Source organism: Bos indicus, chromosome 20 (assembly GCF_029378745.1).
Source record: "Bos indicus isolate NIAB-ARS_2022 breed Sahiwal x Tharparkar chromosome 20, NIAB-ARS_B.indTharparkar_mat_pri_1.0, whole genome shotgun sequence".
In the NCBI taxonomy this organism is placed as follows: domain Eukaryota; kingdom Metazoa; phylum Chordata; class Mammalia; order Artiodactyla; family Bovidae; genus Bos; species Bos indicus.
In genome coordinates this window covers 2,068,458-2,081,832 of record NC_091779.1, presented here as the reverse complement: position 1 = coordinate 2,081,832, position 13,375 = coordinate 2,068,458, and the positions used below count along the sequence as shown (strand labels likewise).

The following is a 13,375-nucleotide window of genomic DNA, read 5'->3' as shown; positions in this document are numbered from 1 at the left end:
CCAGAGTCAGCCTGTAGACACGTTAAGCTGGATCCACACAGTGTTTTAAAATCAAGAAGTGGCATCAGGAAAGACTTTGGGGAAGAAGGGAACCTAACTTGGATCTTGAAATATATTGAGAGTGGTCAGATGAAAAACGATTGAAAGACATTCTAGAAATGGGGACTATATTGGGAAGGCATGACACCAGTGTGTTTATTGGAACTGCAAGTAGGTCAGAGCAGTTGAGGCGTACGAGGGGGAGTGAGCAGTAAAAAGACCACAGCAACTGGTTACAATTGTGAAGGATGCTTTGAGCTGTTATGAGTCTGAGAGTGTTGGTGAAGTGAGTTCACCAGGGGGAACACTGAGGTAAAACCCTGCATGTTGATTCTCTCCAGGGTGTGTAAAAGATGATGGAGAGGAGGGCTCAGTTGGAGGCATGGAGCCTGGTTAGGAATGACAGCTATGGTCATTCCTATGAGACGGCAGCTTCTCCCAGGGCTGTGGCTAGGAAGATGCTGGGAGGAGGGGATTCAATCAGGGCAGTAGAAGGAAGGGGATGAGGAAGGCACTTTCAACTGGGTGGATCATTTTTTCAGTCTTAAGGCCAAGCTGAGCTGATGTCTGCAGTTCAACGTGAGGTGGAGGTGGGATATTTCTTCAGTTATTTAAAAACTAAAACAACAACTTGGCCTGCAGTAAGAGTCCCCCTCCAGTGGCTTTTCCCCCCAAGGCAAGGCACGAGAGCTGTCCACGGAGCATGAAAGGCAAACTGGTGGGGAAGGCATCCGGGGAAGGTCCGGCAGCCCTGATCAGGTGATTCTGAGTGTGAGCATTGGTATGAAAAGTACCAATTTTCAGTTATATCTCTGTGAGCTCTGTGCCTGGGATGAGTCCTAGAGTACTCTGAGTTTCTAAGTGTATAAAATGAAGGAATGGGTTACATGAACTCCATGAGCACATTCTTTTAAAAGATATTATTTCAGATCTGAACAGGCAGACAGGAGAGCTTAGGGAGTAAAATGCAGGCTCTGAGATCAGACTAGTTGAGACCCAATTCTCCCGTTCATTAGCTATGAGTCTGTGGACAAGTTATCAGAGTTCCCCGAGCCTCAGCTTCCTCATCTGTAAAATGGGGACAATAACAGACCCTGTCTCAAAGGACCCGTGAGAGAGAAGAAATAACGGAGATACAATAAAATGTACTGAAGAGGCATTAACTATTCCGGCCATTTTACGCAAAATCCCAATGAGCACCATTTCAGGTTTTTACTAATGATTTTATCCTACTAACTGGGGAGGATGAAAGCATGCAAAGGCATGGGCTTTGGAGCGAGGCAAAGCCAGGTTCTAAAGCAGGCTCTGCCTCCTCCCAGCTGTGGGACTCAGGCAAGCCATCTCAAGTCTGAGCCTCAGGTTCCTCGTCTACAGGAGAGGAAAGAAGCAACTCAGAGAGGGCAGTGTATCTGGGTACGTGGGTAAGTGGGAGGCAGCCCACATAAGCTGCCTGTGTGTATAGATATTTGGGGCTCATTTGTTCCATTCCTTTGTACACGGGTCCATTAACCCTAGACCACTTCCCTAAAGGGCTATAGAAAAGAAATTGTTTATGTACAAGATTGCACTCCTCTGAATATCTCAATTTCCTTAAATTTGCTTTAAAAAGTCAGTACTAAATGGATTTTGTAAGAAGGCAGTTTCTGGTGGGAGAGTGTTCTCAGGCCTAGTTTCTCCCAGAGACGTCACAGACAATGTGATGGAGGAGAGTTTTAAAATAAAACAATTAACATCCTTTTAGAGGACTGAGCCTAGCACCTATGGTAGAGCTGAGCATGATCTGGTTAAATCGATAGAATACAAGAGAAAATCTTCTGATGATCATCTGGAGTCTTTTTTTTTTTAATGTTGTAAATTTTTGTTGCTCTTTTTGCACTGGGTCTTCGTTGTTGCTTGAGGGCTTTCTTTAATCATGCTGAGTGGGGGTGGGGGGGTACCCTCTAGTTGCAGTGTGTGGGCCTCACTTTCTGTGGCTTCTCTTGTTGCACAGCACAGGCTCTAGGGTGCAAGGGCTCAGTAGTTAATGGTGCCTGAGATTAAGTTGCCCACAGCATGTGGGATCCTCCCAGAGCAGGGATTGAACCCATGTCCCCTACACTGGCAGGCAGACTCTTATCCAATGTACCACCAGGGAAGTCCAATGCTATAAATTTTATGTTTAAAATAATACAGTGTAACTTAAAAAAAATAGAAGAAGAGGGCAGGGATGTGGTGGTAATGTAGGTAACAGATAGGTATTGGATGATTCTCTTTATAACATCAATGATCACTGTTCCCATCATCCATAGTGGAATTAGGATGGAAAAAAGCTAAGATCCAGTTAGAGAGACAAGGCAGGTGCCTGTTGATTTGTCTGTCTTCTGAAAAGGCGTCGTCTCCTAACCTCAGAGACAGCTCCCTGTCCCATCTGCTCAGCGCCTACCTAAGATACAAAGCATGGTGGGCAGGATGGAGGGAGGGTACAGAGCTGAACTCAGCACTGTGTTCATGACACGTGCTCGACTCCCAGCAGACTGGGGACAGTGCCAGGTGCCTCTCCGATATGCCTCTCCTCTCCCGCTCATTGGCCAAAGCCCTGTCCAGGGGCCCCGATCTCCCTACACGGAAAGTGCCTCCACCCCACTGACTGCCGCTCCTCCTCCTCAGTGGGAGCCCAGAGCGCTTAACTTCCGCTCAGCTCCAAGTGAAAAACCCGCGTGGGGCCTTTGACAAACACCTCCCCCAGCGCCCTGCTGTCCTTGCTAGTAAAACAGGATAGCTTTTCCTGGCTACTACACAAAATGACTGGAGCACAAGTAACATATGACTTGTAAATCTGTCAGGGGGAGGGCATGACTGAGAAGTGGGAGACCCTCAGATTCTTGCTTCCCGCTCATGTGTCCTGATTGCCCCTGGAGGCCTGAGTCTTGAGACCGATGTCCTGGCTTCTCCCTGTCTCCTCAGGTGACAGGACAGAATTTTGGAAGGTTTGACTCTTGGTTCACAGAAGACTTGCCTTTAAGGAGGAATTTTGTTCCTTTAAAGGAAGGTGAAATGCAAGTGAAAGCCAGATCGGGTGTGAGAACGTGGGCTGGGAGGTGGGACAGGGGTCGGGGTGGTGTCAGAGAGCAGGGAGGGAGTGAGGGGTGGAGGAGGGCCTCCGGGCGAGGGGCAGGCCAGTGTGCCTCTGAAACTGGGGTCAAGGGAGCAGCTCCCCGTCCCCCCAAGCCCTCTAGGAGACAGGGAAACTCATCTACAGCTCACATTATGCGAAATTTGGCAAGAAAAACATTTCAGCTGTGCATGAGACATACAATCACACAGGCAACAAGACAGAGTGTTCGGGAAATAACATTGACTCTTACTCGCACTGTGGGCTCTTACACTTTCCGTTCTGTTCTGTCTTCTTCCTCCCTTCCTCCCTGCCTGCCTTTCTTTCCCAGTTTCCTTCTTACTTCTGTGTGGCCAGCGAAGTTGATTTCAAGACGCACTTGTGAGCCTCCACCCCCATTGGCAGAACACAGGGACCGTGGAAAGGGAGCCGCACGTGTCCTGGGAGAGCCCTGCAGGGGCCACAACAGGACAGAGACCCTGAGTTCTGCTTCTGCTCCCTCACCTCACTCCGCTTCCTCCATTTTTATTCTTTTAAAAACAAGTCCAAGAAGAGCAGATCACAGGAGTGATTGCACAAGCTTTCAGCCCATAGGACCCACCCATGTCTCTGGGGTGCTTGTTGCGACTGCATCCAGTGGCTCCCAGCCTCTCCTGGACGCTCTGATGGGTTAAGTCTCCAGTGGGCCTGGTCATCAGTGTTTGTGGCTATGGTCAAGCCAGTCAGGGATTCTCCAGCTAGGGCCAACCCTCCTGTTTCGCTGATGAGGAAAGGAGGACTACAGAGGGCAATACCCGGCCTGAGGTCAGGCTGTGGGCACTGTCCGTGGGCAGGAGGCTGCAGTCACACTCAGCAGGACCCCCCTCCCAACCTCTGTACCATCCAGCATGACTGGAGGAGGCCTCTACCTGAGAAGTCAGAGGCCTGCCCCCATCACACAGCGAGCTAGGGGTCTCGGCTGCCACGACCTGGCTTCCTGCGGAAAGGTCCGCTCCGCTTCTGCGGCTAAAGACAGAGAGAGCCGTGTCTACCCGAGGCCCAGCCCTGTCGGTCTCTCCTGGGGCTGAGTGCGGCCTGGGGTTTGTGGGAAGGAGGGAGAATGAGTCACCTCCGGCCACTCACTGTCGCTTGGTCCTCTGGGGCGTGGGAGTGAGTGGGGGACAGCCGTGAAAGTTTGCAGGCAGAGGTGCAAGAACCTCGTGCTCTGGTCCCCAGCACTGCCGCCCTGCGCACGCGCCCCCCACAGCCAGTGGCCCCAGCTGCGGGGAGGGGTTGCTCTGAGGCCCCCAAAGCAGGGGGCCCAGGGGCCCCACATCTGCGACAGGCTGGGCTGCCGGCCCCTCTCCGGCCCTGCTGCTCTCAGCTCTGTGGGGCTGCGGTTTGCCATTTCCTTCCTTCGCCAGTTAGAGCCCCAGCAGCCTCCCTCCTGGCTGCTGAAGATACCATAAGGAGTTGCCTAGAGCAGCAGGTCTTTTCAGGATCAAAGCAGCTGTGCCAGCCAGTCAGGGCCACCCCGCTTCTCCCTGTGCCCTCCCTTACCGCCCTTACTGTGCGGGGGACCCGCTCCCCAGCACTCCTTACTTCAGGTCCTGCAGAAATGTCACCTCCTCCCAGAGGCCCGCTGGGTGGTTTTTCAATTGTAACCGCACCCCGCTCCTGCACTCCCGCCCCCTCGCCCAGCCCACACCTCTGCTGCCTGCGTGTCCACACAGCTCTCACCTTGAATTTCACTTCCTCCAGTGTTCACTGTTTGTCGTCTGTCCGTCTCCCCTAGCAAGTAAGCTCCTCGAGAGCAGGGATCTTTGTTTTGTTCACCAAGGTGCCCTGAACCCCAGCAGAGCTCCTGGCGCTTAGGTAGCCTGGAGTGGGCACTGTTGAGTGAAGGGATGGGGGTGACGGTGCCCTGACTGATGCTCTGTCAGAGGAGGGAGCAGAGGGACGCTCATCAGCTTCTTGAACAACCGCTTAAAGGAGACAGAGGAACCAGAAACAAGCAATCTGGTGGTGTGATTGGAGCTTCCACTGGGAAGCTCCCCACCCCCACTTTAAAGCATCTCCCCGTGACGTGTGACATCCCAGCAATGACATCGGAGGAAGGGTTACAGGCTCCTCTCTCTCTCTCCTCTAATGGCCCAGCTCATTTATTAAGTTTGTTCACCCTGTCACTTGGGCTTCTCTGGTGGCTCAGATGGTAAAGAATCCGCCTGCCATGTGGGAGATCTGGGTTCTATCCCTGGGTTGGGAAGATACCCTGGAGGAGGGTATGGCAATCCACTCTAGTATTCTTGCCTGGAGAATCCCCATAGACAGAGGAGCCTGGTGGGCTACAGTCCGAGGGGTTGCAAAGAGTTGGACATGACTGAGCGACTTAAGCACAGCACAGCACATCCTCTCACTTGAATGAGTTGAGAGGTTCTGAGCAGGTTCCCGGGGAACGTGGAGAAGTGGGGGGATGGGGATTGGGGGCCTGGGGGATGATGAGGGAAGCAAGACATGGTGGGGGCCAAGACTACTTTGCTAACTTAGCAATTTTGTTTTAGACCAAACTTGTGACCTTGCTGCAGTCACTGCAGCAGAAGGAGGGTGGACTCTGGGTCCTTCCCAGAGGGCAACAGGCTCCATAGCGCCATTCCCAAGGGGCTTCCGGCATCAGGGGCATTGACACGGTGTGCTGACAGTGTGCGCTCTGGAAATGAGGGAGCCTGGCTTCTGAGGCTGCTGCGTGTCGCTGGGGGAGGGGCCTGCTGTGCAGCTCAGTCTCTTCCTCTCTGGGCCCCTGTGGCCCCACGTGTAAAATGACGTAGGGTGAGACCACCTCTGAGCCTCCTCCAGCTGCCCCAGATCTCACGGGAACAGTAGCCTGTCAGCTGACGGACCCTGGGTCTCCTCAGTGGTGCTAAGGGAAGCTAGAGTTTACTGCAGAGGGCATACCAGAGCTGCCGTCCCACTCTGCCCTTCCTGCCCTGGGGTTTACAGATTTGCTATTTTACAACATCCAAGGAATGAGAGGGTCCTGGCCAAGGCAGGCCTGTGGGCATGGATGATTCAGGGAGTCTCCCGCTTTGCAGGCTGTGCCTAGATGGGGAATACTTCACCAAGTGTTTATAAGAATCCATGCCACCAAGGAGGGAACAGAGGATGGAAGGAGATTTCAGGCCCAAGAAGCGCACTGAAGCTCTTGTCAAGAGTTCTGCAACGAGCAGCCGATTCCTCCAGGTCTCAGAGGTGGATTGAAGATTCTTGTTAGACATCGCTACAGGAATGTCAAACCAAGAGTCAGGGGAGCTCAGCCCTGCGAATACCAGCACAATAAGATACACTGCGGTCATGTCCTGATCTTAAGGCTGCTGAATTTCAGAGGAGGAGGAGCCGGTGTGAGCCGGCCAGTCCCCACGGAGGGCCCCCCAGGAGGCTGAGCCCATGCCGAGAGCTTCCTGGGCAGGAGCAAGGGGATGGAGGTGGCAAGAAAGTGGGGCGCAGAGGGAGGGGACTGGCTGGAGGCCAAAGGAAGAGGCCGGCTAAGGTTGGTCCAAGTGCCTGAGGTCACACCGACCGGGAATCTTCAGGACTCAGGGGAGGAAGGCTGAAGGTGGAGAGAGAAAATGCTTTTATCACCTCACCTGTCCCTTTGTCTTGTAGGATTCTGAGTAAGTTAAGTCAAGAAATCAACAAGAATGAAGAGAGAAGGAGCATTTTCACACGCAAGTGAGTGGGGCAGCCAAGTGTCCAGGGTCAGTTTAATGAGATGCGAAGAATTTTCAAACTCAAGTCTAAATGGGAGTGGTTTTGCCTTAATTTTTGATCCGCCCTGCATCCTGCCCCTGCATCAGGGGAGCTTCCCCTAGAAAGGCAGGCAGTCATGAGCTCCTAGTTGTACCACCAATGTGACTTCAGCGGTTTCCAGAATTTTCGGGTAGCCTGGCCCGAGTTTCAAAGCAACAAGGACAAGAGTCCTGGGTGGTGAGACATACCCTCCCCTGGGGGCTCCTCTTGCAGGGCTGGGCTAAGAGGGATATCTCCCCGAGTCAGTAGGGCCGTTAATGCCATGTTGCTTGCCTTTGCAGACCCCAAGTCCAGCGGTTTCCGGAGGAGACAGGTAAAGGTCTCTGGGGGTGAAAACGATTGCTTTGGAGATGGGAGGCTCTTCGGTTCTTCTGACTGCTGGTCCAGTTGGAGGGGAGGAGAGATATCACTATGCCAGGCACCTGGCCATGATCCCCTTCCAACTGAGGCCCTCTGCACAGACACAGGGAGGGACTCTTCGGCCGGTGCCTGGAACAACCTGGGTTTTGACTGAGCACCCGAGCACAGCCAGTCCTCCTGCTTCTGAGTCTTTAAAGCAATTATTCCGCTGCTAAATTCCACATCTTGTTAAAACGCAGATTCCTGGGTCCCTCCCAGTTCCTGCAGAATCAGAAGCTCAAAGAATAGGGCCCGGGGAATTTGCATATTTTGAAGCTCTCTCAAGTGACTTTCACACACGTGAAAGGTTAAGAACCACCGCCTCTGTCTGGTAGAATGAGCCCCTCAGGTGGGAAGTCGAGAGCTGGCACTGAGTTGCTGACCCCCGGCTGCGCGGGATGAAGGCGGGGGACGGGGAGGGCACCGGGCTGGGGAGTGGCCGACTTCCCTCTGTGGCTCCAGTCAGCACTGATAACGGTGTTGCCTTCCTCCACAGAGAGCCACGAGGAGGACAACGGAGGCTGGTCGTCCTTTGTGAGTATAGGGCAGGTCCTCCCAGCTTACAGCAGAGTCCGGAGGTCCTTTGTGGTGAGGCACTGGCGTGATGCGGGGAGCGAGGCCCTGACGGAGCCCCGCGGGGCTCAGGTGTGCTCTGTGGCGGTCGGAGCGTGACTTTCTGGCTTCCAGTCCACACGGTCGCCGGTCTCGTCCGGCCCTCTTGCCCTCGGGGCACAGGAGCGGTGGTGGAGGACACCTGGGGAAAGGCTTGGCCATGAGCCACCTTGTGACGAGCGCTGATGGCGGGCTGGGCTCGGCTGAGGCCTGCGGGGTGCTGACCCGCCGCTGTTCACCAGCACCCCACAGCAGGCCCTCCCCCGAAGCCCTCCTCACACGGTCTACACTAAGGCAGCTTTAAAGTAGCTTTTCTCATAGGCTTAAGTCCCCATTAGCAACCCACTCCAGTATTCTTGCCCGGAGAATCCCAGGGACAGAGGAGCCCAGTGGGCTGCCGTCTGTGGGGTCGCACAGAGTCAGACACGACTGAAGCGACTTAGCAGCAGCAGCAGCAGTGACAGAGGGAAAGGGAGCTCAGAATGAACTATCCGCCCTCGAAAGACCTCAGGGATGGGACGGCCCAATGGGGTTGTATACTTGGGGGTCATGATGACCCCTTTGAGAGTCTGATGAATTCTGTACAGCTTCTCCCCAGAAAACTGCATATTATCATCAGCACACTTGAAGCCGGACTTGGGCTAAGAACTCTGTTATGGCTCGTAGCCCAGTCTGTTCTTTTTACAGAGGAAGCAGCTGAGCTCCCTGCAGGACGTGACTTATGTAGAGCCCCATGACCGGTTAGAGGCAGGCTGAGGATGCAGCTCACCCACCCTTAGTCCAGGGGTCCTTCTGGTAAGCGGCTGCCTCTAGTGCCTTTAGGTAGCAGACACTAAACACCCCTGTTCTACTGGGATTCTGGTAAAAGCAAGCATTGAATTTGAAAAAAAAAAAAAAAAACCCACCAAAAAACCTGCTAGTTAAGTCTGCGCTTTTTGCATGAGAACAAAGGAATGTAACAGATTAATTTTGTTCCCAAGGGATAATTGACCAGAGTTTCCTCTCAAATATTTACATTTTCACATAGAAACTGTATCTTAGCCACTGCTTGCCATGCAGTTCCTCCTGTGAGCTCAGTCTCAGGCTGGCCTCCTCCACCTCGTCTTTAAACAGGGAGCCCCCACCAGCTGCTGCTACGACACTCGGGCTTCCATGAAGTGCCCAGCACTGCACAGGGCACTCGGGGGGCAAGGACAAATGACCCCATGACCATTTTATAGCTTGGAGAACACACACACAGATCAGAATGTGATTTGGAACAAAAACACACATAGGAATATACGAGCCGAATCACTGAAGAAACTAGTTGTTCTAGAAGCAAAGAGGAAAAGTCTATTGTTGAGAAAGGCTGATAAGGTAAAGGCCTGGTGGAAAGTCAGGAGCCATGGGGCTAGGTACGCAGGCTGGGAGACGGTAGGGAGGCCCTGCAGGTCCAAGGGGCAGTCAGCAAGGCCTGGGGAGGTGTGAGGCTGTGGTTCTCAAGTCTCTCCTGTTCATCATCCTCTGCTCTCGAGCTGCAGTGACACTGACGGCAGGACGAAGTCTTTTTTGTGTTCAGGAAGATGAACTCAACCTCATCTTGGCTTCCAATGTGTATATGCTTTGGAATATATACATGTATAGGAATATATATATATATATATGTATAGGAATATATATATATACATGTATGTATACACACACACATATGATATATGTGCTGTGCTGTGCTTAGTCACCCAGTCAAGTCCAACTGTTTTTGACCCCATGGACTGTAGCCTACCAGGCTCCTCTGTCCATGGGGATTCTCCAGGCAAGAAGACTGGGAGTGGGTTGCTGTGCCCTCCTCCGGGGGATCTTCCCAACCCAGGGATCGAACCCAGGTCCCCCGCATTGCAGGCAGATTCTTTACCGTCTGAGCCACTAAGGAAGCCCAAGAATACTGGAGCGGGTAGCTTATCCCCTCTCCAGGGAAACTTATCCCACTCCAGTATTCTTGCTGGGACAATCCTATGGCAGGCCCCAGTCCACGGGGTCACAAAGAGTCGGACACGACTGAGTGACTGAGCGCGCACCCCGAGAAGAGAACTGACAATTAACCAGGATGCTCCTAGTGTTTAGTCTAACTCTTGGTGATGCTTGAAGTGCAAAATGTGTTTATTCAAAACAGCAGGCCCTCCCATCCCTCTACTGCTGTGTCCACCTCATTTCTTCCACTTTTATCTGCTATGCAAAGACATACAGGGAAAAAATGCACTTGCCTAGGGAGTCTGAAGACCTTGACTGGGTCCTAAGACAACAGCTTGCTGGCCACGTGAATTGTGCTCCCTGAGCTCAGTGTCCTCATCTGGAAAGTGGGAGGAACCAAGTGAGGACCACTGTGAGGCTTGGCAGAGAGAGAGTAGATGTGGGCACGCCCACTGCCGAGGAGCCTCTACACACCACACTGCCCCCGTCACACTGGCAGGAAGAAGATGACTATGAAAGTCCCAATGATGATGCAGACGCGGAGGACGACGGTGACTACGAGTCCCCCAACGAAGAGGAAGAGGCACCTTTGGAAGATGATGCCGATTACGAGCCACCACCCTCCAACGATGAGGAAGCTCTGCAGAACTCCATCCTGCCTGCCAAGCCGTTGTCCAACCCCAACTCCATGTACATAGGTAAGGGCCCTGGAGCCCAGCCCCCAGCCCCCACTGATGCACGGGAGGCCAACACCCACGCAGCAGAGAGCATTGCGTGCTGATGCCAGCTGACTGGCTGTGTGGCTTTGGGCAAGTGACTCCACCTCTCTGGGCCTCAGTTTCCTTATCTGTGAGATAGGACAGTAATAATACAGGCCATATAGGTTTGCTGTGAAGTTTAATATTTATGATTTGCAGCCAAACCATTGCTGGTGGTGGCTAATATCAGGATGAAGTGCTGCTTGAGGGCATTTAGAAGGAACAGCTTATTCTGTGTGTTCCTTTGGAACTCAAGTGCTTTCCTGTTCCTCCCTGTCTTGGACCAATTCATGAGACGTGGCACTACTACCCACAGATTGTCAGGATAAAAGCAACAGTATTGAATGTGGTTTGACCATAACTTTAAACACTTTCAACAGTATTTAAGATTTTCATTGTCCATCTGTTCCTGTCAGCACATTTCTCCCTCGCTCATTTATTCCTTCATCCATTCAACAAAAATTATTGGTCTCCTATGATCCAGGAATCATTTTAAATGTTGAAATTCAAAGTTATCTGGAAAGAAGACACAGCCCTTGCTTCACAGGGCTCACATCCTACCAGTGGTGGTAATGGAAATAGCCGCGTGTACACTTGTGTAACATCAAGGAGTCAGCCAAACAGTTGATGATCAGCACCACGGAAATTCATACCACGAATCCTTTAGGCTGTAGAACGCTTGGCAACTTTAAAGTCATTTCAAATTTTGTCAGAATATCGTGTTTTGAAGCACCCTGTATGATACAGACGACAATTACCAAGCCTGTTTCATATTTAGGGAAACTGAGGTCCAGAGAAGAAATAGTAACTGTCGTTGAGTGTCCCATACACGCCAGTTCTGAGCACACAGAAAGAGTTTATAGTTCAGTGGGTGAGGCAACAAAATGATTGAACTAAACCATGATGTACACTCAGGAAGACACATGTGGGAGATGAGGCCGAGGCTATTCCTAGTCTGGGCTTGCTTCCCTGAGGGCATGATATTTCAGTTTCAATTTAAAGGATGAGCAGGAGTTGTCTAGGTGGGGGTAGAGGTGTAAAGAGAAAGCACTCTGAGCCATAGAAATGGCCGTGCAAAGGCACTGAGGCTCGAAGAAGGTCAGAGGGGCTGAGAGATGGCTAGGGTGGGTGAGGTATGAGGTTAGGCCAGGTGGAGGAGCGTTGCCTCCCCAGGGCTGAGACTGGGTGAGGCAAAATAGGTCAGGCACAAAATGCAGGAATTACTCACAGTCCTGGCCTGGGCTTTCGCTGTCAGAGACGGAACACTGTTAGTCTGTCAGCCTGGCCCGGGGATGCTTCTGTGATGATCAGAGTAATGTGAGTTTCTATGCAGAACCTGTGGTTTGGTAACCGGAGCTGGTGACTGACTCCTCCCTTTAAGGAAGGAGGAAGTGGGAGGGGAGGACAATGCAGAGCACGCGTGAGGGAAGGAAAGGGACCTAGAGCAGGATCTTCGTGAGCCATGACGGGGGACTTGACCCTGCCCCCAGGCAGCTGGGTGTGCCCGTGCGTGCGGCTCTGCACGTCACGTACATGTGTGTACACGTGTGTGCACCCACACTTGCCTGTATGTGTAGGGGCATGTATGTCTACTTCTTTACAGTTTTGTATGAAAACACTCCCTTATGGTACCAGCTGAGTTCATTATCAGGAGGCTTTTTTTTTTAATGCCTTCATCAACAAAACCTCTGATAAATACTCAGTCCCTAGAGGTGAGGGGAGAGTTGCTTCCAAGTATAAGAGTAAGACGAACTGGGCAGGCACAGAGAAGGCAAGGGGCCAAGGACGCCCCGCCCTGTAGGGCCCAGGTGTGGGCACATCTCTGCCACGCATCTGGCGATACACCAGGCCGGTGGCCCCACTCACCTGGATGCAGAATTTCTCCTTCCATTTGAACGCCTTTATTTCCACAGACCGCCCCGCCACTGGGAAAGTGCAGCAGCCGCCTGTGCCCCCACAAAGGCCGATGCCCTCCCTCCCTCCTTTGCCCACGGCCGGCCGGATTCACCAGGTAGGCGCCATCCTTTCTCTTATGCTAACTCACGTCCACTCAATAACTTCCTCTGTGGACAGAACAGACTGTAGACATCTTTATCCAACTGCAGCCAGTAAGAAAAAATTATATGCAGGCTGGGAAATTCATACCCAAGTACAGTGAGCTTTTGTGGGGGGTGAAATACTGGTGATTTTTATACACAGCATCGTGCTTTTTATCACTGGTATTTTCTCTTTACCATAAACAATACAAGTTGTTTGTATAATAAAAAGTTTCCTTCTAATATTCATTGTGCTATTATCTCCCACTTTTGAAATAAGTGAAAACTGTTAAATAAAATCTAAGAGGAAAAAGTGAATGGTGGTCGTAGGCCTTCTCTCTCAAGAAAAGACTGGCACCACCTGCTGGCCAACAGCTGAAATTCCATGGACAGAAAGCTTGGGACCAAAGTGTGCGACGTGATGAATCCAGGGAGAGAGGGGCACCAAACCCCTGGTCCTCTTGCTTCAAGCTTACAGTTCCAGATTCCATGGACCAATTAAGTAACAGGCACACCTCGTTTTGTTGCATTTGCTTTATTGCACTTCACAGATCCTGTGTTTTTAATAAATTGAAGATTTGTGACAACCCTGCCTGGTCAGATGATGTTTAGCATTTTTAAGCAATATTTTCCAATTAAAATATGTATGTTGCTTTATTACACATAATACTATCACGCACTTAATAGATTCTAATATAGTATAAATGTAG

The 13,375-nt window shown here is 51.7% G+C and overlaps 1 protein-coding gene across 12 annotated transcripts in view; it reads left to right on the top strand.

The window, feature by feature from the left end:
• LCP2 (lymphocyte cytosolic protein 2) overlaps positions 1 to 13,375 on the top strand; it is a 47,822-nt gene that overhangs the window by 12,286 nt on the left and 22,161 nt on the right. For 4 of the 12 annotated variants that reach the window (XM_070774486.1, XM_070774485.1, XM_070774492.1 and 1 more), the window contains exons 4-8: positions 6,770 to 6,835; positions 7,195 to 7,226; positions 7,809 to 7,900; positions 10,371 to 10,569; positions 12,543 to 12,640. In XM_070774486.1, coding sequence (XP_070630587.1) covers positions 6,770 to 6,835; positions 7,195 to 7,226; positions 7,809 to 7,900; positions 10,371 to 10,569; positions 12,543 to 12,640 — 487 coding nt within the window. Of the gene's footprint in view, positions 1 to 5,616; positions 6,654 to 6,769; positions 6,836 to 7,194; positions 7,227 to 7,808; positions 7,901 to 10,370; positions 10,570 to 12,542; positions 12,641 to 13,375 lie in introns of those variants that run through there. The other 8 variants (XM_070774490.1, XM_070774489.1, XM_070774494.1 and 5 more) reach the window with 6 other exon arrangements.